Below are 27,719 nucleotides of genomic sequence, written 5' to 3'. Positions count from 1 at the left end.
ACGATACTAACGAATTTATAATATATATTTTATTTAATCAATTAAGTTAAATTCTTTTAGTAACACTTTACGCATGAGACACAAGTTTTAAGTATAATATTTGATCTCATCACAAGGGAGGTTTGATTCCATCAGTTAAACTAGAATAATTATGTATCTGTTCAGATTTAAATACATAATTTGTAAGATAATTATTATAAATTTATAAAATTCAATAAATTTATTATGTGATAGCTTTCAATTAAATTATTGGATGATATCATTCCTCTTCCAATCCTCACCTCTCTCCCCAATACAAAAATTAAGGGGTGTTTGGTTAGCTTGTTTTCTGTTTTCATTTTTACCGAAAATAGAAAATGGTGATAAAAATGTATTTGGTTAAATTTTTGAAAACATTTTCAGTAAAAATAAAAACTAAAAACAATCAAAAAATGAAAACAATAAGGGTGTGTTTGGTTTGCATTTTCATTTTCTGTTTTTATTTTCTGAAAACTCTTTTCATTTTCAAAATATTGCTTAAAATTATATTCATTGTCATCTCATTTTCATTTTACCCAAAATGAGATTCTTGTTTTCGACTGAAAACACTAAAAACGAAATGACAAGAAGTCAACATATTATAAATTTTTAGTGTTTTTATTTCCTAAAAATAGAAAATAAGAAATCAAACCAAATATGTTTTCAGAATCCTAATCTTTTTAAAATGAAAATAGAAAATAAAAACAGAAAATGGAAATGCAAACTAAACATACTCTAAGCATTTTAGAGTAAATTTGAAAGTAGAATTTTGAAGAAAATAAAAAGACAAAATTTACATTTTTGAAATATTTATAATTTATTTGTAATAAAAATAAAATGATAAGCAATGTAAATTTAATGTTCTAGTTTTTTTTTAATAATACTATGCAACTCTTAATTTAAAAATAAAAAGTTGACTTTGAATAAAAAAATTAAAAACTTGTCATGCATGGGAATAAAGTTGGTGTCGTAGATCGAAACCAACTTATCAACATCTTTCGGTCCAAGTTAGGAAAAGGGAGATTTACCTGCTATCAAAGTTTGATGTGTGCATACAAATGGTGAGGAAAACCGTACCACAAAGCATCCATTTAAATTAAGTTTTGAAAAGAATATTAATCATTTCAAACATAACCTAAACCAGTTATTCCACAAAACATTATTAGCATACACTCATTTACTGAAGTCTTTCATAAGAATTTTGATCCTAACTTTTTAGTTGGTGAGAGATTTTTGGACCAAGCTATATGTCAATAAATCATGCATGTTTTGTTAATCAAAATGAAAAAAGAAACATATAGCTTGATACAAAAATCTCTTTGCATTGGAGAAAATTGTAAATGTATCACATTTACCGGTGACGTAATTTTTTTTTTTTAGAGTAATCCCTAACATTAAATCATATTTAGGAGCCACTTGTGATAAAAAAAACGAAGAAATGATGCACCTTTGATGGTAAGTTTTGATTAATAGCATTTCAAATGATTAATTTATAATCATTTATATACCATTTCAAAGGAGTTTTTTTTTGTACAGTAAAAAAATCAACGAATTAAATATACTAATTATAATTATGATGAATAAAAAAATCAATGAATTAAATATAGTAATTATAATTTTTTTAAAATATTACATATTGTCTAATTTACGCATATGCTCCTGCAGACAACTTGACAAAGTATATTTAACTCTTAATTTTAGTGGGTTATAATTTTTTGTATATTCGAACAATATATATGTGATTGATTGATAATTAGTGTAATTATTTTTTTTCTTGCATGGTAAAATAAAATCAATGAATTAAATATAATAATTATAATTATCATGAATAAAAACAAAAATCAATGAATTAAATATAGTAATTATATATTTTTTAAAAATATTACTTGTTACATAATTTACGTATATGTTATAATAAGCAGCTTGATGGAATATATTTAACTATTTATTTCGGTAGGTTATAATTATATCCAAGTAAATTAATTTTGGTAGGTTATAATTTTTCATAAATTAAAATAATATATATGAGATTGATTAATAGGTGATCAATGTAATTCATTTTTGCAAATTAATGTATTAATTAATATATATGGTTTATAATTGAACAAAAACTTTACAAAGTATCACATTACGATACCTATCTTACAAACCTCAAGAGCTATTATTTGATCGACATATGGATACGAACAAAAAAATTATTCACAAATTTTAATATATATATATATATATACGAAATATATATAAAAGATCACGATCATATTTTCAAATTTCATATTACCTTACACAGTCACACCCTTTTTAATAATTAAAATGGAAAAGAAGCTCAATTGTTTTTTTCTTTTTTTTACAATTAAGGATAAATGTAGGGTCTAAATAACTTTTTAGTTTTTTTATTATCAGTCGTTCTAAATTATATTTATTTTATTTTTTGTTTTAAAACACTCTTAACTGTGAAAAAATATTATCACTAGTCACATTTTTGTAAATTCTCTTGGCACATACACAAAAATCTTATAAATACAAAATTAGTTTTATGGATTTAAAATATAAAGATCAAAACTAAATTTAATAAAAAAAAAATTACACTACTAAAAACATTATTTTTCTTATTTACTACATACACAAAGATAGGCTAACCTCTAATACTATATATGGGTGAAAATAAACTAGATTAAGACAAATTTTACATAGATAAATATGATTTGTTATACAAAATTAAGATCTAATCTATCCTATTAACTTATCAAAGACTTTTTAGATTTGATATGAACTATTAACCTATTTAAAGATTTTTGTATTTCAAATATTTATTTTATTTATGATATAAGATTATTAAATACAATAGTGTATATATATATATTAATTTTAATAATATTTAAATATATAAATAAATCGACAAGTTTTTTATAGACTTAAGTTTAACCCATTTAACTAAATGAATTTTTTAAAAAATATAAACTAAACATTTAATTAAATAAATCCGAAGAAACCAAATTATAAACACATCAAATCATAAACCCCTCTAAGCGTGCGAACCTATTTCAACTTGGCCGGTCAAATAAAACAAAGCGACCCGATTCAAAAATTCTCTGACCCCAACTCTTTTATTCTCGCTTTACGACGCGCCATGATGCTGCGTTTCTCAGCGTCTCATCAATTTAAATAAAAATGAAAAGATACGTGATCTCATATTAATTTATATTAAATTTTGTTAAATTTAGTTTTAAACTGTTAAACATAATTAAAAATTATTTTTAAATTGATGTGAATAGAGAATTTATATTGTCATAAAAAAGCATAAAAATGTTTTTTTTTTACTTTAAAATAACAAAAACTTCGTGTGTTCACGTGTTTATTTTCGTGATCCGAAATTACAGATGATGTTAAAGAGGAGTTTCTTTTACTTTTTTCTTCTTAAAAAAATGTAGGAGGATAAATAAGAAAAAGACAGCTTCAACAGTGTTACAGCCTTAAATAAGGACCGTACACGTGTACTACACTTTCTCTCTGGCACACGTGTCACCGTGCTGATAACGAATCCGAGTGCCTTGGTTTCCACCAATCACAGATCACCAGCTGTCGTCAATTTCGGATCTTTTCATCCATCATCATCATTTTCCCGCGGTTACTTTCACCATCCTCAGCCCTCACATCCAAAAGCCTATTTTTGTCTTTTCAAAATCCAAACAAACCAACACAAATAAACATCTTACCGTGATCACGAGCTGCAGTTCAATTTCCACCATTTTTTTAATGCATTATTTTATTAAAGCAATATTTTAATATTAAATGAAATGATAAATGATAAAATTATTAAAAAATAGGAATAAATATAATAATAAAAATAAAGAATTATAAACTTCAAGCTAAATATTAGTACTTAGAATAATATCTAAAAAAAATTATAAATTAGTGAGATAAATTTATTTTAACATATACAAAATATAGGAGGAAAAGTGTGATACAGTGAGTACGATTTATAAAGTGACAAGAAATGTGGAACCAGGATATCGAAGTGACAAAAATCTTAAAATTCTAAAGTTATCAGTCAAATCTAACATTTACAACTAAGTGTAAAATCATGTTAGTCCATCATACCGAACATCTATATTTTGTTAAATGATTTTATAGTTTAATTAAATAAATATAAATAATCGTAGTAATTTCTCAAATAAACTTCTATGTATTTATTAAAATTTATTAGGTAACTTAATAATTAATTCTCTCGAATTATGACCTCCTACTTTTCAGTGTAAATTAGTTTCTATTTTTTCCAAAATTAAAATATCTTTTTCATATATAAAAATAATAATATTATTCAAATTAGTAAAAAAATCTAAACACATTGATAATATGCTATAAAAATATAAGAAGCCATAATTAAATAGAGATGCATCAAAATGATTTTTTTTCAAAACTAGTTGATTATTTTTTAAGTTGTACCCACCCCTAAGATTGAAGATTCATCTCATTCCTATCGTTTTGTCTAGAAAAGATCATTACTAAAAAAGAGTTAAATGTGTTTTTTACCATTTTTTTTTTTGTGAGAAGAGTTAGATGTGTTGAAAATGTTTTTTTTTAAATAAATGTGTTGAAAATGGTTAATTCCGTATAAAGTGGGGAGATAATTAGGTCTACGTATGATATTTGTGGAAAAAATCCATCAATTTATATTGGCAGCTCATTGAATGTGTATAAATTATTTTTTTAGGTTTCATTTACACTTCAGAATTTCTTTTTAGTTTTCGTACCAATACAATTAAAGTAAAAAAGATTATTAACTTATAAGGTTGACAAATTTTAAAGTTTATTTCTATTTATATATAAGAGAATAATTCATGTTTAATTTTTTATGCATATAAAATTTTCTTAGATTAATTTCAAGCCATGTATTACAGATAAAATTAGTCTTTGATTTTGTCGATTGAGATTTAAGAGACACCCACCATCTTTGATTCAATAATAATAAAAAAAACATATTATTATCTTGATCACTAAATATATAAATGATTGACAATTTGAAAGAACTAAAATTTTAAATTAATCTTCAATTTATTAATATTAACTATTTTCCTTTATTTTTTTAAGTTACTTTAATATTTATGAACGAGAGTGAATAAAATGAAAATATTTACCGACAACTTGTTTTATTTTCTTTATGTGAAGTGGAAATCATTAAATGCCTTTATTGTATTAAAAGGCTACATTTCTAGTAGTGCTATCATTTAATTTTATCTATGCCAAATTGTGTTTGATTTTTTTTTAATAACTGTATTAAATGCGTTTATTGTATTATTTTATTCAATAGTTATCATTTAATTTTATCCATGTCAATTTTTGCTTAAAAATGATTCTTTTTGTTCGTGTGTAAATTATTAACAATCTAATTCCTGAAAGAATATAAGTTTTGACCTAGTTTTTTAGTATACAAAATATGCGTTCATTGTGAGATTATTTTTGCCATTAAACTATAATATTCATTAATCAATTTAATATTAAATGGTGAAATTCATGTACTAATGTATCATTAAGTTATATGACAATATATAATTGTTGTTCTTTTTACATATTCAAAATTTAAATTAGATTTTTTTTTTTAATTTCAAAAACTAAATTGTCACCAAATTACATATTTATGCATCAACACACTTATTTATCAAATACAATTATTTAATAAATTAAAATTTAAACACAAATTGGCCTAGATAAAATTAAATGATAATATTAGAGTATAAGTATGAGATGGAGTTTCATATCTGATCAAAATGGAAAAATAAAACACCATATAAATGAGAAAAAAATTCACAAACCTAAGCCTTGCGATTTTGGGTTAAAGTGTGATGTCAAGTTCACTTATGTAGTTACTCATGACTTATTAGTATAAATCTTTTCGATTTATCCCCCTTAATTGTACAATATTTGATATCAAAGTCAGGTTCGACTTAGTAACCAGCTCAAACGAGTAAGATGTCGACGGTGAATCCATAAACACGAAGATCCATTGTTTCAAAAGTTTTATTGGTGGGTGAGTCCATGCATGAATGCGAGACAGTGAGTTCCGTAGGTGTTGCAACAGTACAAGATACTAACAACATGTTAGTGGTAATAGTTAGACTAGTCGGGACACTCAACGATTAAGCTTTAAGGATCACTATTGGATACTTATTGATTAAAAATGACTTTTGCTAAAGGAGAAGACTGTTATGTGAAAGAGAGTCAGACTTGAGGAAAAAAATTATTTGAGTGTAAATATGAGATGAAGTCTCACATTTGATAAAAATGAAAAAGTTAAACTCCATATAAGTGAGAAAAAAAACTATAAACTCAAATATTAAAGTTTTGGGTTAAAATATAACACCAAATTCACTTTTGTGATTGTTCATAACTCATTGGTATAAATCTTTTCAATTTATTCCTTTGATTCTACAACTGATAGATGTTGAATAAAATAATATAATAAAGACATTTAATACAATTATTAAAAAATTAAAATTTAAACATAATTTGTCACACATAAAATTAAATGACAGTCATTGAATAAAATAATACAATAAAAACATTTAATGATTTCCACTCCATATAAAGAAAATAAAAAAGTTTTAGGTTAAGTATTTTTTGATTTTATTCCATTTCGTCCATAAATATTAAAGTAACTTTAAAAAAAAAAAGTTTAAATAAATAAAAATATTTAATTTTAATATTTTTTATTCATCAATTACTATTATGAAAATTAAATACTATCTTTATAAAATTAAATTTTACAATGGCATTTTATTTTATTTTATAAATCATAACTTATGTAACTATTTTTTTATGTGAATAGTTGCCGTAAAAAAATAACTTATGTAAATATGTTAATTCATGAAACAACGTCTTTTAACAAGTATAATTTGTTTACATGTATGTGTCTTTATTTGTTATTTTTCCGGTATTTTTTTCTCATCTGAACAGATGATAAAAGTGTGCATCAAATTGAAATATTTTATAAAATGCGTGATACCTATTTTTCAATAAAAGAAAAGAAATTTTATCAAAAAAGAAAAAAGAAATATTGCAGTAAAAAAAATGAAAAATAGCAACAATAAATAAATCAAAGAAAAAGAAAGAGTTTTAGTCTATGGTCGGTCATAGTCAGATTCATTCATTAATTATTTTTTCGTTTTCAATTGTTTTTCGCCTCTCGCCATGCGTTCCACTTAGCCCTCGATTGAAATGACTACCTTACCCTTCCACTCCACCTCATCCAACGACCAGATCCATTTCCTGACTCCCTCCACGTTCGCTTCTTTATTCAGAAAAAAAATGCCATTCACGTAATTAACAATAGTAATTTATTCAGTCATTCAAGGAGAGAAAAAATAAATAAATAAAAAGATATAATTAATTAATAATAGCATCATGTGACACCAAGAGAAATAAAAAAAAACAGTATTGAAAATGCAGGAATATAGAAATCGTAACGTTGTTCTATTTAACTCAAAGACCCATCCCTTTCTATTTTTTCTTTCATTCTCTCCGATTCACAGAAACAACTCCTCTCTACTCAAACCCTTCTTCCTCACAACAACAACAACAACCCCTTTCCCCCAAACCCTAGAATCGCCCCACACAGATCCTCATCGCTCCCATCCAATTCCCAACCATTTTTTTTCTATCCCAAACACCGTTGACCACACACACTCGAGGTTTTATCCATTAAAGTTCCGCTTTTTATTCCTGGGTCCTTTTTTTTTTTCTTCTCTTTTTATTGGGCATAGGAATGTTGGGTACTGGGTTGAACTTCGGGCGCGCTCGCGGCGAGGATCGGTTCTATTCTCCGGCAAAGGCTCGCCGGTCGCTTCTAACTATGGAGAATGACAAGCTGCGTAGGGCCCAAAGCGACGTTGCCGCGTCTCGCTCCGTTAGAGACAAATCGGTGGATTCGGGTAACCGGATACCGGAGAACCGGGTCGGGTCGGACGAGGCAAAGAAGAGTGGCGCGGTTCCTTCGTGTGAACCGGTGGCGAACCGGTTGAGTAATCTGGAGCGGTTCTTGCAGGCGATCACACCCTCCGTGCCTGCTCAGTGTCTGCCTAAGGTTTGCTTTTGAGTCACTGGAACAAGTGTTTTGAAAAAGAAAGTTTTTTTTTTTTTTATTAAACTGGGTTGTTGGTGAAATCGTGTTTCATTTATTCAAATTGGGTTTATTGGAATTCGATTTAAAGTTCACGTCTTTGTGAGTTGTGACCAAAGCATTCAATGGGAAGAAGGTTTAACATTTATGGCCGTGTTTAATTATAGAAGGGACCATGGAAGGAATGGAGAGGATGTTTTTGGTGTGAATTAAAAGAAACAAATGAAGCAATGTTTTTGTGCAGAAAAAGAAAAAAATAATTATTTTTTTGTGAATTTCTCATTTTTCTTATGATTGTGTATGTGTGGAACTGTTAAGCATGAAAGTTTTCTTGGATCTTGCAGAGGACGACAAGAGGACTCAGGGCGTGTGGGGCGGAGTTTCAGCCTTACTTCGTTCTCGGGGATTTGTGGGAATCCTTTCGGGAATGGAGTGCTTATGGCGCAGGAGTGCCACTTGTACTGAATGACAAGGATAGTGTTGTTCAGTACTATGTTCCGTATCTGTCTGGGATCCAAATTTATTCCCAGAATGTGAAGCCAACTGTAAAGTCAAGGTATATAGCTTTCTTTGGACCCGCACAGATGATTCATTTTAGTGATTGTTTGAAAAGGTGCAAAATCCAAATACAAGCCAAACAATCGGGTTTGAGTGGATACTTTGCATATTTTTAATCGGGTGTTTATGGATTTTAAGTATGTTGCAGGATTGAAATTATTGTTCATGTTTGGTTTTCTGCCATTTTGATTTCCTCAATACAATGATGACCTTTACTGCTTCTATGGTTGAATGCCTTAAGCTAAGAGTTAGCTACTTGTATGACAATGTTGTTGTTTGGATCTTTGATAGGCAACTGGGGGAGGATAGTGACAGTGATTTTAGGGACTCAAGTAGTGATGGTAGCAGTGATAGTGAACCTGTACATGGAAGGGGATTGAGGAATCTTCCCCATCTGTTAGAAGAGGTGCCTCAATGGATGGGCGGATTATCTTTGAGAGACCACCATTCCCTTCCACCAGATGGGTTTTCTAGTGATGATGGAGAATCTGTCAATTCTCAGGGTTACTTGATTTTTGAGTATCTTGAACGGGACCCTCCTTACAGCCGTGAGCCTTTGGCTGATAAGGTGTGCTAACTTACTCTATCCTACGGGATTTTGGTCATTTGTTATTCCTGTTCCTTCTTTGTTGGGCTGTTTGATTATATTTTCTTTTATGTGGTTGATAGATAATGGATCTTGCTTTTCAATTCCCTGAACTGGTGACCCTTAGAAGTTGTGATATACTACCATCAAGTTGGATATCTGTAGCCTGGTATTCTTCTTTACTTATGTGCTTTCATATTCAGCTTACAGATACACAAGGGACTGATCTGTTCTTATGTTTTGCTTGTAGGTATCCAATTTACAGGATACCAACTGGTCCAACATTAAAAGATCTCGATGCTTGTTTTCTGACATACCATTCTCTTTATATGCCCATGGGAGGTAAGATGGATTTTTCATTTACGATTTAGTGGGTTTTGCTATATAACGAAGTTTGGGAAAGATAAGAAAACACTGTATTACATTAAGTAAGTTTTCTTACATGAATAAATTTCATATTTTTGTGGTTGTTGTGTTAGGACTTGGGATGTTGGTATTAAATCAGCAATCTTTTGTTACCATATGTACAACAACTAAGCCCTTTTCCACTAGGAAGTGTAGGGATTGGCTACATGCAATGTATGAGTATATGACACCATAAATTTCTATCTTGTGTATGTTACATATATATGTACCATTAATATGGAATAGAGCTGTGTATATGCATCCATCCGTAACATAATAAGTGGTTCTAAGATAAAATGCTATCTTAGAACCTTTCCTTAGACTATGATACATGTATGTAATGGATAAGATGCATATTTGGGTTTCACAATCTTCCTTGGTTTACGATTATATGAATATGGCTAATGTCTTGGCACCTGCTAATTGTGATTTTTCTTCCATTGTTTTCTTCTTACTTGATATGTATGATTAGTTGGGGTTCTTCATCATTCTACTACAACTACAAATATTGTGTTTTTTTTTAATCATGGCAACATGTTTCTTTTTGAAGTGCATATTGCCAATTATAGGCGCATACTGCATAGTAATGAAATTGTGAGATGCCACTTGTGATAACCATGATCCATTACCTATTTTGCACCAGTTGATTTATTGAGACATGCATTATTTTTTTCAGGTTCACAAAGAGTCCAGGCTCCCATGCCACATCCTACTGAGATGGACAATGTCCATAAAATGTCTTTACCTGTTTTTGGTCTTGCTTCATATAAGTTCAAAGGATCTCTGTGGACTCCTAATGGTGGACACGAATGCCAGCGGTCTCTTTTGCAGGGTGCTGATGACTGGTTAAGACTGCATCAAGTCAGTCACCCAGATTTTCAGTTTTTCAGCCGTTGATGATGTTAAGGTGACTGTAATATTATACTTTGGCCATTTAAGAATAGAACATTAGCATTTGCCAGTGCCTCTTGGTTCATTTCTTAGATGGCCATACTTGATGAAGTTGGAGTTAATAACATAATTGACAGAAGGAAGATGAAAAATGGAGAAAAGATGTTTAGCACTGTCCTTGGTAATTTTCTGTATCGTTTCCTTCCGTAATAAGTGAAAGAATCAGAAAAGCAATAATGGTAATAAAGCAGTGAAGCTTTGGACAAGAGGCAGTGTTGAGGCTTAAATGTGTTCATGGTGGATGTACAGATTAACAAGCAGCTTCTCAAGTGCTAGCTGATTTGTTTGTTTGCTAACATCAATGAGTCCTCCATCAGTTGCTTATCTGTTGTTGTGGTTATGTTAAAAGAGAACAGGCTACATTTTTTCTGTCCTGGTGATGTTCTATAATTGGACTTTAGCTTTAATTTATTGGAGAAATTTTACTGGATATGGTGTTAGATGTATTCATGCTAGAATTGCCCCCAACTCTATTTGAATTCTTATACTTGTTTTTCTTTGCTGCATTACCTATAGAACTTTTTCTTGATTTTAGATACCAACGAAGGGTTCATTTGCTTTTAGTCATTGGCGAAATTCTTGTCGACTGAACCAGTTAAAAAGTTTTTCTGTTTTCAAAATGATATTTTAAAATTGAGTTTAGAAGAATCAGTTTTGACTTGCTGTTAAATAATAATAATATTCACATTTAATTTTACTGTACGAAAAGGTTAAAGTTACTCTTAACAAATTCTACTCGGCGCATATTTTTTCCTTTCAACAAACAGATAACTGTTTGAAATCATCTCAAACCTAAGCAAACAAACTAGTACTGTTCGGAGGGGGAAATGTCAAGGTTTTTTTATTCGTAATTTTTTTATAGGAAAGTTGACATGTATGCTGAAGACTCTACTATATCAGCAACGAAAGTAAAACTTTGAAAACCACTGGCGTTAATTTTACCCAAACTACAAGCCAAAAAAAGATTAAAGTGTGATATTCCTAGATAAGGTTGTCCGCAATCCTACAAGCCAATACATTATCGATTGACAAATATTCATCTAGCACAAGTTCATAAAGTAGTGATGCATTCGATTTTTTAATATTTGCCATTTGGCCGTGTCTGCAATCAATGAGACTTCCTAAAATATTTCAAAAAAATCTAACAGATATTTGAGTTCTTTAAATACAGCAATCAAAACTTGATTTTTAATCATTTATCTAAAATATATTTTGTTAGAAGAGGCATGGAGTAATCTTTACACATTAAAAAGATTAATGTTAGACTTGAGAATTGAAATACCTTTAATTCACAACTATTTCAATTACAATACCATAAAAACCCTTTCACTCTAGTATAAATATTGAACCAAAATGGCCAAATCCATCCCCAACGAATGGGCAAAGTACCATAGGCATATGCTATAAATACTGAACTTTATATAAATTAGAATCAGTATTACTAACTTCTATTAGTAACTTAATAACTAGACCTTATCAAGTTTTTGTAGGACCGTGGATAACCATATATAGGAATATTGTACTTTTAGCTGTATTGGCTTGCAGTTTAGGTTAAACAAATGAACTTGGTTCTTCTGAACTCACTTATAAAATATCATTCTCAAATACAGATGAACTTTTTAATTAGTTCTATCAACATGAACTTTACCATTATCGAAAGAAAAGGAACCCTTCATTGGTATAGTAAATCAACAGAAGAGTTCTACAGGTAATGCAGCTAAGAAACGTGAGTCCACCTAGCTCCTATACAGTAAAATTTCCCAACCAGGACAGAAAAAAATGTAGCCTGTTGTTCTCTTTAACAAAACCATACCAACATTAATATAGTTGGAAATCAACAAGAAGCAATCCATGCAGGGCTCATTGATGTTAGCAAACAAAAAACCTCATAACATGTATCAACCAACCTTGTGAAGCTGGCTCGTTAATCTGTATATCCAGTATCCACCATGAACACATGCTGACATAGCCTCAACTCTGCCGAGCTTCGCTGCTTTACCATTACTTTTATGATTCTTCCACTTATTACGGCAGGAAACAATGCAAGGAATTGCAAAGGACAGAGAGCTTACCATTTTTTTTCCCTTTTTCCTTCTGTTGAATTTGTGATTTACTCTGATTCCAGCAAGTGTGACATCTAAGAAATGGACCAAAGGAGGGACTGGCAAATACTAAGGTTCAGTTCTTAAACAGCAGAAGTAAGTATTTTATAGCTACGGTCACCTTAACATCATCAACGGCTGACCTGAAGCAGTCTTAATCAGTTGTCAGCAAAGGAACCCTTAACCAGTTGCCTACAGAAGAGAGCTAGCTAATTGACATTCATATCCACCAATCATTATGAATCCAGAGATCCTTTGAACTTGTATGAAGCAAGACATTTTATGGACACTGTCCATGTCAGTAGGATGTGATGGCACCGTGGCCGATACTCTTTCTTTGTGAACTTGAAAGAAAGAAAAAATGCATAGCTGATGCAAAGTGGAAAACAGACTATGGTTATCAGATGCAGCATCTCACAATAATTTCATTACTATGAACCAATAATTGGCAATGTATGCTTAAATAGAAACATGTTCCCATGATAAAAAAAGAAGTTTTTGTAGTAGAAATAATAAAGAACCCCAACTAATCCAAAATGACATTTCACAAATTTAAACAAGACACAAGAAGATCATATCTTACAAAAATGGGCTAATAAATTTGCTAAAATCAATGAAAGCAATAAAATAATGCACAGTGGTAAGAAATAACAAAACTATGGAAGAAAGATCACAACTAACAGGTGCCAAGACATAAGCCATAATACACAAGACAGAAAATTAGGGCCAGTGGGAAAATGCTTAGTTGTTGTTTTACATATAGCAACGTATGACAAACTAGTTAATGATTTAATGCTCTAACATTTTAACACAACAATCTCAAATAGGAAATTTATTCTTCAAATAAAACATGTTTAATGTAATACACTGTTCTACTATCTTTTCTTGAACTTTGTTATAAAACCAAATCCGCTACGGGCACAAATGAAGCAAAAATCCTCCTACCTCCCACGGGTTCATAATGGGAATGATATGTCAGAAAGAAGGCATCAAGAATCCAAGATCTTTCATTGTTGGATCGGTTGGTATCCTGCAAATTGGATGCATACAAGCAAAAAGAAGAACAAGTCATTCCCTTGTTCATCTGTAAAAACTGAATGTCAAAGACTCAAAGCAGGCTACAGATATCCAACTTGATGCTTGTAAATCACAACTTCTGAGAGGGTCTCCAGTTCAAGATACTAAAAAAAGTAACCCTGAGAATTGACAGATTCCCCATCATCACTAGATAAGGAAGATTCCTGTGTTCCCTCATGTACCGTAATCACTAGTTGAGTCCATGAAATCACGGTCACTATCCTTCCCTAATTGCCTGTCAAAGAACCAAACAACAAAGCATCCAACCGAGTAAAACACCACATTATGCAAGCAATAAAGGTAATTGGCTCAAGGAAATAAGAAAATGGAAGAAAACCATAAATGAATATTAATTAATCTTGCAGCATACCTGAAGTCAGGATCCATATCCATATCGAGCGGCTCCATGCAGGTACAAAGAACTCATCACATATTTATTATATAACAAGAGAAGAAGCTACTGCAACTAAATGGATATAGAATCCTAACTGAACACATCATAATTATGGCTAACTAAATAGATAAGGGATAAACATGATTCCGTAATCTAAAAATGAAGATCTTATCTATTAATATCTTATCTTGTAATTTAAACGTAGATCTTATCTAATTGTTGCAGGCTTGCAGCTTTAGTCTAGATTAGGATACATCTTATCTCTTATCAAATTTACTCTAGCTATAATAATAACAAAGAAATAAAAATGAGAACTCCCATGATAATTTACTCCATATGTGTCAATTGCCTTGGCTTAACAGCATTTGATTCATACCTCTTCCACCATGACTTCCTCATCTGATGAAACCACCAATATCCCTACCATAAATACTCAATCAGTAATCACACTCAAGTTCAATTAAGCTCAATGGATTTAGTTATACTGCTCGGAGGGTCTAAATTAAACTCTCTTGTTGGCTATTACCTTATTGACTTTGTTGATGACACCAAAACCAGCCGAGCCTTAAATCACAGTGATTTTTATTATTTTTTTTATCAGCAAAGGAAAATATTATTATAAGTAACACTAAACATGGCAAAAGCCACAAGGTGTGACGATGTTTAGATAGAGCCTTACTTGAAATAAAAGAAATAACAACACCTATGCACGAGGAATCCCCCACCCATGCTCAGGACCATTGATATCGATCCTGCATGCAATTATCACACCTATCAGATAAATCCAATCAGCTTTGAAGAAATACATGACCTCATCACTGATTTTGAGAACTATCTCACCTGGGATGAGTCATGCTGCTCACAAAGTCAAATCACATTACCATAAAGAAGTTATAACACACACAGGTTCCAATAACTATTCTTCCTCCAACAGGCCCACATAACCTATCAAAGAGGGTATACATACTGCAAAAGTCTACTACAAACTCCATGGTTATCCATCAAAAAGAAACACTACACCAGCTGCTCATCATGTTAGGAACTCACATCCCAATGCTGCAAATGACTAGATCGATCATGGATTCTGGCGCACCACATCTCAAATAGAATAGCAAATATTTTCTGAAATTAGTCACTTTTTGTTAATATTTTTTAAAATTATATGTACTAAAAAATTATAATAATAACAGTTTTCTTCAATTTATGTAAAAAAGTATTTTATTTAAAAAATATTTTATGTTCAATACAAAAAAATGAAATAAATATTTTTCTTCAATTTAGGTAAACATAGAAATAATTTCTTTTTTTATATTAGAAGATTAAAGTATGAAAAAATACATAAATTAATTTTTGCTTAACTTAATTTATTTTTACTAGCATTTATAATTTAGTATACTAAAAAGTATAAAATTGCTTAATTATGTTTCCATGCTCTGAAAATATTTCTCTTTTAGAACTATTTGTTAATTTTTTTCATCTATGGCTATTAATAAATAGAATTTATTTTTTATTTGTATTCTTTAAAAGTTTCACCATGAGCTTAAGTATTAAAATGAGAGTTGTGCTATTCGTACAATAATTATTTATACAACAACAGTTTTTTCCTCCGTCGCTCCGTCAAATTATTTATTACATCTCATATTTATTTCTTTTAGTTTGAAAATATGTTATATTATTTATTGTACAAATATTATTTCTCTTAATGTAATACTTTCTTTCTTTTAGATATGAAATAAATGGTTGTATTTTTTCTCTCTCAATTATGAGAAATATTGACTATCTTTTACAAACTATTTTAATTAGTTTTTAACTAACCCAAAAAACTATTTTGATTATTCAGTAAATAATCTTTCTTACTAACTTTTAACATTTTTTAAACAAAGTACAATTTTTTTACAATGATAACTTTTAGTTTTTAAATTTTAAATTTTATTTTCTTTTTATCCTTGAAATGTTTATTCAATTTATTATTATTTTTTAAATATGTCATTTTATATTTTTAACTATTTCAATAACTATTTTTATCAAACACTTATAATTTAATAAATTATTTATAATTTAATAAACTAATTTTCCAACTGACTAATTTTTTAATTAATTTTTTTGAACAAAACTAAAATAATATATTTTTAAAGGCTAATTGTTTAGCTTATAGTTATCAAATTTTCTAATTAAATTTTTAAATAAATGATAATTTTATTATTTTTATGTTAATTTATTTTTTTAGCTATTTAAATAATTAATTTTATCAAATATTATAATTTAATAAATTAACTTTTTAATTTTTAACTTTGAGGTAGGTTTTCAGCTTTTGCTCAACATAATCATAAACTCACTCATCATTTTTTATATCTTAATTTATTATTAGATTTGTTAACGAGGATATAAAATGTAGTCATTAATTAGATTTCTAGTACAATATCCGCACCGACAATCATACTTGTTACAACTTACAGTGCATAGAGAACAAAGACAGTAGGCGACAATGGCGTGTGATGTGGCCACAGGCAAGAGATTGCTACTATTTGCAAGGCGTTTCTTCCTGCATTTGCTAATTGTAAGTTTAATACACTGTGAAAACTTTGCAGTGTCCACGACAAGCTTTTGTAATGAAGTCAAGTGTGTAATGTATAATACTTTAATTAATTATATACTGTATAATACACAGAAATTAATTTATTTTTTATTTATTAAAGATACTAGTTTCGGAGCCTAATATATTTGGGTGCTTATTAATTTTGTTATTTATATGTCATTTTCGTGATTAAAAAACAGGGCAACCTTACCATCAATCCAGTGACCAGACAACCGTGTTCCAGCTATTTTCGCTTTGACTCACAGTTATCGATGGCAGTAAATGGGTCCCACCCTAAATCACTTGAATAATAATTATCTAGCTGGGTCCCACGACCATCGTTTGGGTCACAGCTACGTGATTGATTTCAGTCTACGGCAGTATAGTGCCCAAACTCACCAATCTTCCCTGTACTTCCACACAGTGTATCCAAACCCATCATTTTTTAGGGAATATCTCATTATTTCTTTTCAAACAATTAACTCAAAGCAAAACGAACTTTTACACTAGCGTCCACAAATGCCAATCCCAAACTCAACTTCGCGCCAAAGTAGCCTAAACAAAACAAAAAAGAAAAGCTACTACTTTTTTTAATCACTTAAATATTTATTGTTCACTTTACACATTTATTAAACAGAATTGTCTGCGTAATTGTTCATAAAATTATTGAATCGATTATACGAAATTGATCTTAATTAAAAGGATTTAAACTTGGTTAAAAAAATTAAACTAACATAAAATCTACCTAAAATTGTTTTAGTCCAAAGTTAATTTTAAACTCAAACAATTCCTCAACATGCATGTTTGGATTTGCTTAAAAAAGGTATGTAAATTGGTAAAGTCAAATCCAAATGAGCAAGAAAAGCAAAAGTATTACCGTTCTTACCAGATTTCTCAAGTTACTGAGTTAATAATAGAATGAGAAGATTTCTATACATACAGCATAGAAATGTCTGTGTATTTATAATGATAGTGTGTATGGATGGGTGGGAGTAAGTAGCTAACTTATCAGTTATGGATTTATGGGATAGGGATAGGCAGATACTTATCCTAACCAATACAGTTACAAAGCTATTTAAGATTGACTCATTGACATGTGTTATCTATAGAGAAACGTTAAACCAAACAGAATATAAAATAAGCAAACATTTATCCAAAATAACATTAATTAGTATTTTAACGATATTATGAATAATTTAACCAAAATCCAAACATGCATTGAACGACAAATAAAGAATAAAAACAATGGTCCACACATTTTTTTCATTAATAATTAGAACAATACTATTTATGTTACTTACAATTTTAAGACAATTATACAAAAAAATTATAAGAATAATATTTAATCAATAAAGGTTTGTCTAATAAATAAAAAATAAACTCATATCTCACAAAAACATAAACTTAAATTCTGATGTGAAAATTTTATTGGTAAATAAATTTGTATGTATTTATAAAAATGTTTTTTGAGTTTTGGGATATGGTCGAACATGATGAACAGTTGACGAAAATAATTAGTATTTTTGTTTCATACATTATATAAAAGAGTTAAAAAATAAAAAAAGGAAAATGCAATGAGAATTTAGGAAAAAGAAGTTGAAATGTAGGAATAAAAGAAAAAGGAAGAATTAGGCTGAGGAAAAGCCGGAGCTAAAGAGAGTGTGAAGATGCTAAAGACATAACAACATAAGCACAAAAAAGGCAGTGAGTGGAGTGAGAGAAAGAGAGAAATCATGGCAGTTTCTGTAACCATTTTAGTCCTCATCATCGCTCTGCATCTCATAGCCTTCGTCTTCGCCGTTGGCGCCGAACGACGTCGTAGCGAGGTAACCCTACCCCCCTCTCGCTTTGGTTTCCGCAATTGAGCTCTCAAATTTGATTCCTTTTCAGGCCAAAGTGGTCCCCGACGAGTACGACGACCAAACCTTCTGCCATTACACCACCGACGCCTCCACCGTCTACGGCCTCTCCGCCGTCGCCCTCCTCCTCCTCAGCCACACCGTCCTTAACGGCGTCACGCGATGCCTTTGCTGCGGCAAAGGCCTCGTCTCTGGCTGCTCCGCCACCTCCGCCGTCATCTCCTTCATCCTCTCATGGTATCACTCAATTAATCACACGCACTGCTAAGTTCACCTTTAAATAATCAAATCCCTACGAATTTATCTTGTAATTATTTTAGTAACAAAAAACTGAACATAATTTAGAGTCATAGATTACTAGATAGACTTTTACTTTCACTTCAGCTACACCAGTTATGAAATGATTGTGCGTTTTGCTGTCAGAAGACGAAATTGAATTGAAAAATTGGAAATATTTTATTAATTTGTTGTTTCAATAATTACTACTGTGAAATCAGGATTAGTTTTTTGGCGGCAGAGGCGTGTCTGTTAGCAGGGTCTGCAAGGAATGCATACCACACAAAGTACAGAGGGTATTTTGTGAATCACGATTTGTCTTGTGCTACCCTACGCAAGGGTGTGTTTGCTGCTGGAGCTGCCTTGACCTTGTTGTCCATGTTGACCGCCATTTTGTACTATTGGGCACACTCCAAGGCTGACACTGGTTTCTGGGAGAAGCACCACAATGAAGGACTTGGATTGGCCACGCAACACCACCACCAAGGTCCTGACTCTGATAAGGCCTGAATGGTTTATTTCTTGGTTTTAAACTCAATTTTGGTGGTCCTCTTATTGCTTTTGGATAATGGATGAATATATAGTATTTATGCTGTAATAGGAGAATGCCTGAAATATATTGATAGATGGTCATGGTAGTATTATGTTGGTGGTTTAATTAATATATTCCAATCTTCTAGTTTTAAAGTTTTGGCATCCTCCAGCTACATGCTTTTTGTGTCTCACTTGCATGTGCTGTTGTAGTAGAAATTAGCTTGAGCATCTCCAATGAAGTTTAAGAACTATAGTAATTTTCTATTCTAATGATGCAATCAACTATGAACTTAAAATGGGTCACACTTATTATCATCTATCTCATAAAATATCCTATTTTAATCATAAGAACTAATTGTTTATATAAGAACCAGTTCTTACAGTTGGAAATCATGTTAGCTTCCTCCAACGGTGATCATAACATAAAGTATTGAACTAGTTCTTAAATTTAATTGGAGATGCTCTTACTAAACTTGTAAATTTCTTACAAAGCCTTTTTACTCGAGTTTTCAAAAGTGAAGGGCCGATTAACTAGGCTCTCACTTTCGTGTTTTGTGGTGATGATATATTTTTTTCTCTTTTTATCATCTTGATGAGTAATCTTAATGTGTGATAAGATAACGAGTGTTGGAGATAGAAAATGAATGAGCAGAAACTTTGTTGCAAAAATTTGTTATACAAGTAAGGTTACTCTATCTTGATATTTGAATTTGGTATTAATTGGCTTTTATCAATTATTATGTCGGAGCCTAAATTTTAAATATCTAGATATTTTGGCATTGCATTGTTATTACTGTATTATCATTATTATGTGCGTGATATGTTGGCTTATTTAAATGCAATATGTTTTCTGACGGTTGAGAGTGAAAGAAGGGAGGTAAGTGAAGGAGACAGGCAATGTCTTCGGCTGGATATCTGGGGAAAGGCAAGTCTGTGGTCTGGGTAGATATTGCTGTTGGGTTTTGTAGGAAAACTATTTCATGAACATTTTAGGATAACTTAGGATAAGTTTTGAAGAAGAAGAAAAACTTCTATGGTTTAATCTTTCCTTTTAAAATTATTTTTTTAAAATTCTAAAATAATATTATGACTTCTATTTTATCTAATTATCACAAAATAAATTTAAATAATATTTTATTTTTAAAAATACAAACATAACCTTGGTTCATCGTTTAGTTTTCCACTAACTATATAATTTCTCTTATTTTATAAAAAGGGAAAAAAATAAAAAATAAAATATTTCTTTAAGTTTCATTCCATTCACTCTTACTATATTCTTTTCTTTTTATAGAAAAAAATATTCTTTTCTTTTCCCTTCAAACAATAAGTCTAGAAAGATAAAGATGAAAAATGTGTACCAGTTAGTTCAGCAAAGAGGAATCTTCAATTTTAAGCACCTCCTCTATTAAAACATCAGAATGTTTAAAAGTTATTGTTATCAGTATTATCACTGTTATTTTAACTCTTATCCGTTATAATTAAAAGAGATACAAAAGGCAATGTGGCGGCGTAAGAAGAGAAAGACGATCGGATATCATTAAGCAAATACCTCAATGTAAAGTAATTGACCCAAGTTTGTTCTTCTCATCCTTTTCTTTTGTTGAACTATATATTTACCACTAATTAGTAATTACTTATTCATTTTCCCAATTTATCGGCCACTAATTCAAAGACAAAACACTAGTTATTTACACACCTTTCTTGTGCTTACATTGTTCAGCATCTGAGTACTTTTATATAGAGACAAAAAACAAGGCTATCATTGACAATTTTTAACTGTTAGATTTTTAGTATAATTATCATAAAAAATATATTAACAATGATTTATAATTGGAGGAAAGTCCAAAACTGTTAGATTTAACACAAAAACTAAGCAGGAATGCAGTTAACATTTCTCCTCTAGATATTCAATTGAAGTACGAATAGCTTTACTGTAATACTACTTATTACTCGAGCAGGAAATGAAATGATTGTCTCATAAGTCATAACTGGTTATGTAAAAAGATATAATTATAATTTAATCTCACAGAAAGAGAAAGAGTCGTGACAGAGAAATTATTTGTAGTTTTGTACGATGGACCAAGTAAAAGCTGAGCGCTCATAATCAGCAAACTACATATTCATTAATAGATGCAGACAGAGGTGGTACAAGATCAAATTCTCCAACAACTGACAAGGGGCACACAGTGTTGTAGCACGACCACACCAAGCAGAGACTTGTGAAATACTCAATTGTTTCTAGCAAGTGGGGAATGGGGAACCACATGCATTAGCTACCTTCCTAGCATTAGGAGAGTTAACAAGCTTCTTGAGGTTGGGGCCTCTGTTCCTTCAGTTTGCTACATCAAACAGCTGAAGGAGGGGTTGAGGACGTGATGGCGCTGGCACATGCACTCAGCTGCTACGCGTTACACGTCACTGCCGCCATGCACAACTCATTCTGACCTAGAAGGGCACAATGTTGCATATGAGGTCTTCATTTTCAAAGAGAGACTAAGAAGGAGAAAATTTAATTGAGAGGTGATACGTGAGACTCTTAATTAAGATTAAGACACACAGGGATGCATACGGGCGTGGCTCTCTTCGCTATAATGGCATCTGTAAACAATAAACAAAAACATTACCTGACCTTAGGACAAGGCTGCTGACTACTATAAAACCAATTTCATCAATGCCCAAGTGTTATGTTATGTGGATGGGGATTATTAGTGCTATCATCATGAATTTGCGGAGGACCCCCTTTGCTTTATTATTGTGTATTCATTGCTAATAGATTTCAGTTATTTGACTCAGGCCATGCTAGGGGGTTATAGCCGTATAGGTTTGCCACCATCATTATGAAACAAACGTGTCTGCCTAATCATTTATAAGTTGCATCAATATAAAAAAGCACTAGTATTAAAATGAACATATTATTATACGAGCTTGATAATGTTAACAGTGTTACGTTAGAAAAATGTAACTTCAATGTCTTTCCCGCTCTGTAGAAGCTCACAAATCATAAACAAATAATTCTCGCGTGGCTATATTAACAAGTATTGGTATTTACTTTACCCTCCATTTTTTGACGGGTTGTTTACATTTTTTACTAGAGGATTTATGTTTAGCTCTTGGTAGATCAAAGACATTTTTTATCACCCATAAGTTTGCGAGAGTTTGGTTAGGCATTGTCAGACAAGAGACTAGAGAGCCTAATTTATAGAAATATTATTATTTGAAAAAAGAAGAAGAAAAAGAAGCCTCGAGGTTCTTTTTATACACAGTATCATAATTCATAACCTTTTTACGAGCAATTAAAGTTTTATTAATAGATTAAATATAAGTGCATATTGGTTATCATGTTGACTGTCGAGGACTATAATTGTTTTATAAGAAATATTAAGCTAAATCAATGAACATCAAATAAATTACTAAGAAATTAGGTGGCACCTAATACCACAGAATGCGAAGGACATGATATAAGCCACTGAACAATTACTGTGATAGCGTGCCTTCTCATCACAGGTAAGCCACGAAAAGGAGTTCAAATCTCATCCCCGCTCTACATAACATCTCAAATAGCCAAATTGATATATACAATGATTAATTAATGTCAAATCTGTAAAAACGTTTGTTTATTTTTATTGTCATATATGAAGATAAATGTTGTATATGTAAATATAAATTTATGTAATATATAATATTTTCATAATTAACTAATGATCTCGAGTAATTTGGTTCTCATAAAGAATTTAGGATTTTTAAGTGTTGGAGACTGGAGCTTTTCAAACTCAAGCTGAAGGCCGAATGACTTTCGGCGATGCGAAATGTGCAACATGATAGATGGTCAACATTTGAGTTTTCTTTATGATTATGTTTACAAAAGTAAAAAAGTGAAAAATCAAAACCGCTTGATTTTATGGATAATTTTTCTTGACTTAGGTTATATTTGAGAAAATTATTCGAAGTTAGTTTATTAAATTAGAAGTATTTCGTAAAATTAGTTATTAAAGTATTTGTAAAGTGTAAAATGTTAGAAAATAATAAAATTATTATTTATTTAAAAAATATGATAAGAAAAAATGAATAAATATATTAAGAATAAAAGTAGAAAAAAATACAAAAAGTTAAAATTTAATGTTTTAAAAAATACTAATTCAAATAACGATTCAATAAACATTAGACACTAGCAAGAAACTATTAAAAAAATTTAATTACTGAATAATCAAATGTCTTGTTCAACATAACTTTAAATACAATTTTAATCTCTATTTTTTCTAACATGCAATTTTAGTCTCATCATTTTTAAATAAAAATATTTGGTCTCTTTATTTAAAAAAAATCTTTATTTGGGTTCAATATTTAATTTTGTCAACGTTTTATTTATTTATTTTTTAATTTTGATTTAATTAAACCTTAGACTTAATTGTTCGTTTAACTTATTATAAAAAATAATTTAATTAATTAAATATAAGCAATAAAAGATAGCAAGAACTTCTCCGACTCTGATGTGAAGCTTTGGCGGAAACAATGGCCGATGGACCTGGAAGAAGGGATGGAATGGGTGTTTGCGGAATCACAATTCAGAAAGTGAGGAGGGGAGAGGAAGAGAAAGGAGGTAGGGGTTGTAGGGAGATGAGAATTGAGAGAAGGGTAATTTGAACTTTTCATTGGTTTTTTGAAAGAAAAAAAAGGGGGTGAAAATAGCAGCACGCTTATAGCATCAATCTTATGTCATGGGTCGTTTGTCAAAAACAAAATGTCATGGAATGTGGGTTGAGTTCAAAGATATTAAAATTAACAAAGTTTAAAAGCACGTCCAAATTAATAACTCTTCAGTCTCCACATTAAACTGATACCGGTATTGCACTTCATGACTATACATGGTCCATCACGAAAATTAACTGATGATTCATATTATACTATTATATATATAATAAATTCATAAAATCTTTTATAACTTATTTTTTCTTTATTTTCTCTATTACATTATTTATCTTATTATATAATTGGTCCTTTATTAAATACTAGCACATCATGAAGCCGTTTGAGCATATCCTACTCTCTATGAATTCTTCCCACTAGTTTTATGAGTTGAATGATTGTGAAAAACACACAGGACGACATTGTTATTACTATTATCGATCTAAAATTGCAGCGTGATACATAACAGCTATATTGAAAGAAATATAGAATTTGAAATCATAATTGTAATATTTTGTATATCATATGTCAAATATTTGCGTCGAGCACAAACATGACAAGTCTCCGTCCTTCTCAGGTGTCGATAAGATTCCCACGAAAAGTCTCTAAAAAAGAAAAAACAACAACATAGCATTAGACACATAGATAAGGGTAAATGTGAGACGCTAATAATGTATCTTAAATCATGTGTGGGCACGAGGAAGTAAAACTTGAAAACCATGCCAAAGCCATACCTTTCCTCCTCCATGGAATGAGTAGTTAATTAAATTTCTTGGTTACAAAGCTTAGAACCCCAAATATCCTTTCGAACATTACATATAGTTGGCACCATGACGCATGAATCATAACAGTGCTAGAACTTGGTTCAGGAGAACCAACAAATTAACACAAAGTACGAAGATAATTTCAATCATTCAAATTGGTAACCATGCCAATCCGTTCCCGTGAAACTGCACAGAGGCCAGGATTGTTAGACCGTCAAAGACCACTACATGCAGTCCTTGGCGGAGGAAAGCGTAAGATAGTTTAGCAACACTTCACCACTTTTTTCTTCTTACGTCTTAATTTATGTTTCTAAATTCTAATATAGAGGATCTGAAAATTTTAAGGAAAATGTTAACATCCTTCTTTTGGATTCATTTTAAGTATTTAAAGTGATAATTTTTTGTTAGAAAAAAAAAACATTTATTGTACTTTTACTTTTTATTTTTATTCCTGTACTTTTACACTTTTAAGGGTTGTTTTGACTTTTGAGGGTTTACATTGATTGGTAGAAAGTTTTCCTACTTTTAACCAAAGTGTTGTTTTGAGGGTTTTCTCTCAAACCATTGGATGCATTTTTGTTCATTTATATTCCAAAGACCAAATGCAGAAAAACGTACCTTTCTTTCAAAAGATTTTTTGTGATAGATTGATCTGATTTTGCAGTTGCTGATATATTGCTATGGAAAGACAAGATATTATCGGCAGCAATGGTAGCAGGGTTCTCCATCATTTGGTTCCTCTTTGAAGTGGTCGAATACAATTTTCTTACTCTACTTTGTCACATCCTCATGGCCGTTATGCTCATCCTATTCGTATGGTATAATGCAGCTGGACTTATCACATGGTACTGTAATCTTATTCTCTGTATACATTAATTTATAATCTTTCTTTATTTTGTGGAGCAAATAAATTAATAAGCTTCTTTGCAGGAACCTGCCACAAATCTATGATTTTCAAATCCCCGAACCCACCTTTAGATTCTTGTTTCAAAAGCTCAACTCGTTCTTAAGGAGATTTTACGACATTTCAACTGGGAAAGACCTCACACTCTTCTTTGTGGTATTGAGAAACCAATTTCAATTACTCTCACATTACTTGTCAGAATATTTTCTTAATTAATTGTTGGTTAACATCATGTCATTGAATTTCAGACAATTGCGTGTCTCTGGATCTTATCAGCTATTGGGAATTATTTTACCACTTTGAATCTTCTATATATCAGTGAGATCCCAATTCAATTTTATTATCAATGTATCAACCTTCCTAATTGAACCTTATCAATTTATTGATCTGCTATATCTTTGTTTTACAGTGTTCCTCTGCCTGGTGACTCTTCCCATTATGTATGAGAGATATGAATATGAGGTGAATTATCTAGCAAGCAAAGGAAACCAAGACGTGCAGAGATTGTTCAACACATTGGATACTAAAGTTCTAACCAAGATTCCAAGGGGACCTGTGAAAGAAAAGAAGAAGAAATGAAGTTTAGATATGCAATATAATGCACGAAATAAAGTACACTATAATATAAGCTGTACCACTAATTGGCTACACTTAGATTTAGATCTATCTCCTGATTTAAGTATGTAAAAGAAAATAATGCTTGTAAATTTATTTCTCTGAAAAAACAAGTGCTTGCAACAACATATTTCTATGAAATATTTAGGGTAATGGAATAATTGAATGTTCATATCATTTAAAATATATTACAACTATAAAATTCATAATTTCTTGGGACAAGTTTCTGAGTTATTAAAGGTTATGTTTAAACTTTTAACTAAAAAATCTCCCAAGTTATACTTAAACATGTTAAGATATGTGACGTATCTCTCAATCAATCCATTCAATTGGCGTATCACAAAATTACATTAAAAAGGACGTGTCTACTGGCATGAATAAGAAGGTAGGTTTCGAACAAGAAAAACAGGATTGATGAACATATACCATAAAGGAAATATATATAGGTTAAAGTAATCTTCAGTTTAAAGAGAAAACGAAATATATTTGACTTAACCAATATATACTAGATTACCCAATTGTCCAAAATCTAAACGTATTTTAAAAAAATATTTGACTTAGGATAAAATCTAAACGCAATAGGTTTGGATTATAAGATTTTTTCTATCCAAAAGAATTTCTCATGTTGCCTCAGTTTTAAAAATTGGGTTAAAAAAATAATGGCCCAATAACGGGTGAAACTATAGGCCCAATAATAGATTGTTATAATAAATTCTAATATCATCTTATAAATATATAAGTAATGATCACTCGTTTTTTGTTGCACAATACATTTTTATTTCTTTTAATTGTAAAGAAAAAATCCATGTACTAAACTTATCTATATTGATGTAAATTTTATGTAACAAAAACAATAAAATTTTGTTCCACTAGGTGAGGTTCAAACTGATTCCATGAATTATATGATATCATTTCACATGATTGAAAATTAAAATTTTATCCAACAAAATAAAATAATTAGTATTATTATGCTAATAACATAATGTCACACTAACAGAAGTTTTTTATTTTTTGACGTGAACGAAAGTTTTTATTTGGTACATAAAATTAATATACAATGTCACTGGATCATACTATTAATATATTATGTAAACTATAAAATATATATTTGCAATATTTACATCAATAGTTTAGTTTAAGTTAGAAGATTTTTATACTAATAAAAATAAATTAAATGACTAAAGGGTTTCTCGGATACAAAAACAAAGAATAGAGAGTTCATGTGTGAATGTGTGAGTGGGTTCATTCAACATTTAGGTCAAATCTTCCAAAGGCCATCCAACTATATTTTTTTTATAAACTTAA

The 27,719-nt window shown here is 30.3% G+C and overlaps 3 protein-coding genes and 1 long non-coding RNA gene across 12 annotated transcripts; 3 read left to right on the top strand and 1 right to left on the bottom strand.

The window, feature by feature from the left end:
* Positions 1–7,435: 7,435 nt before the first annotated feature.
* On the top strand, positions 7,436–11,061 carry LOC100809119 (uncharacterized). Of its 2 annotated transcripts, XM_003536623.5 has the most exons (6): positions 7,436–8,095; positions 8,476–8,687; positions 8,981–9,257; positions 9,359–9,444; positions 9,526–9,617; positions 10,357–11,061. In XM_003536623.5, exons 1-6 carry the CDS (start codon positions 7,778–7,780, stop codon positions 10,575–10,577), a joined length of 1,206 nt encoding a protein of 401 aa, XP_003536671.1. In that variant the 5' UTR covers positions 7,436–7,777; the 3' UTR covers positions 10,578–11,061. The 2 variants fall into 2 exon arrangements, with proteins under 2 accessions (XP_003536671.1, XP_040861923.1); XM_041005989.1 differs by having other exon boundaries at positions 7,488–8,095; positions 9,359–9,617.
* A 1,186-nt stretch (positions 11,062–12,247) lies between these two features.
* Positions 12,248–15,325, bottom strand: LOC102660697 (uncharacterized). 8 transcript variants are annotated; one of them, XR_005886772.1, is made up of 4 exons: positions 15,045–15,325; positions 14,884–14,956; positions 14,731–14,768; positions 12,248–14,624 (listed from the first exon to the last, which is right to left on the bottom strand). It is a non-coding gene; the product is annotated as an uncharacterized lncRNA (long non-coding RNA). The 8 variants fall into 8 exon arrangements; XR_005886775.1 differs by having other exon boundaries at positions 12,248–13,102; positions 13,679–13,763; positions 13,867–14,956; positions 15,045–15,321; XR_005886776.1 differs by having other exon boundaries at positions 12,248–13,102; positions 13,679–14,624; positions 14,731–14,956; positions 15,045–15,321.
* Positions 15,326–18,355: 3,030 nt separating this feature from the next.
* Positions 18,356–19,601, top strand: LOC100808582 (uncharacterized). The gene is made up of 3 exons (XM_003536622.4): positions 18,356–18,605; positions 18,670–18,875; positions 19,136–19,601. The coding sequence occupies exons 1-3, from the start codon at positions 18,513–18,515 to the stop codon at positions 19,422–19,424; spliced, it is 588 nt and encodes a 195-aa protein (XP_003536670.1). The 5' UTR covers positions 18,356–18,512; the 3' UTR covers positions 19,425–19,601.
* A 5,374-nt stretch (positions 19,602–24,975) lies between these two features.
* LOC100306402 (uncharacterized) lies at positions 24,976–26,502 on the top strand. The gene is made up of 5 exons (NM_001251363.2): positions 24,976–25,147; positions 25,560–25,740; positions 25,826–25,955; positions 26,048–26,117; positions 26,209–26,502. Exons 1-5 carry the CDS (start codon positions 25,060–25,062, stop codon positions 26,376–26,378), a joined length of 639 nt encoding a protein of 212 aa, NP_001238292.1. The 5' UTR covers positions 24,976–25,059; the 3' UTR covers positions 26,379–26,502.
* Positions 26,503–27,719: the final 1,217 nt, after the last annotated feature.

This window comes from Glycine max, chromosome 10 (genome assembly GCF_000004515.6).
Source record: "Glycine max cultivar Williams 82 chromosome 10, Glycine_max_v4.0, whole genome shotgun sequence".
In the NCBI taxonomy this organism is placed as follows: Eukaryota; Viridiplantae; Streptophyta; class Magnoliopsida; order Fabales; family Fabaceae; genus Glycine; species Glycine max.
Note: the sequence above shows the minus strand (reverse complement) of the source record. Positions and strands in the feature narration are given on the sequence as shown.

What these genes read in the sequence shown, in the direction of transcription:
- LOC100809119 (XM_041005989.1), top strand. Translation starts at nt 7,778, where the DNA reads ATGTTGGGTACTGGGTTGAACTTCGGGCGCGCTCGCGGCGAGGATCGG. An exon ending in CTGCTCAGTGTCTGCCTAAG is followed by an intron (nt 8,096 to 8,475) that starts GTTTGCTTTTGA and finishes TGGATCTTGCAG; the next exon opens with AGGACGACAAGAGGACTCAG. An exon ending in GTGAGCCTTTGGCTGATAAG is followed by an intron (nt 9,258 to 9,358) that starts GTGTGCTAACTT and finishes TGTGGTTGATAG; the next exon opens with ATAATGGATCTTGCTTTTCA.
- LOC100808582 (XM_003536622.4), top strand. Translation starts at nt 18,513, where the DNA reads ATGGCAGTTTCTGTAACCATTTTAGTCCTCATCATCGCTCTGCATCTC. An exon ending in CCGAACGACGTCGTAGCGAG is followed by an intron (nt 18,606 to 18,669) that starts GTAACCCTACCC and finishes ATTCCTTTTCAG; the next exon opens with GCCAAAGTGGTCCCCGACGA. An exon ending in ATCTCCTTCATCCTCTCATG is followed by an intron (nt 18,876 to 19,135) that starts GTATCACTCAAT and finishes CTGTGAAATCAG; the next exon opens with GATTAGTTTTTTGGCGGCAG.
- LOC100306402 (NM_001251363.2), top strand. Translation starts at nt 25,060, where the DNA reads ATGCCAATCCGTTCCCGTGAAACTGCACAGAGGCCAGGATTGTTAGAC. An exon ending in AGTCCTTGGCGGAGGAAAGC is followed by an intron (nt 25,148 to 25,559) that starts GTAAGATAGTTT and finishes CTGATTTTGCAG; the next exon opens with TTGCTGATATATTGCTATGG. An exon ending in ACCTCACACTCTTCTTTGTG is followed by an intron (nt 25,956 to 26,047) that starts GTATTGAGAAAC and finishes ATTGAATTTCAG; the next exon opens with ACAATTGCGTGTCTCTGGAT.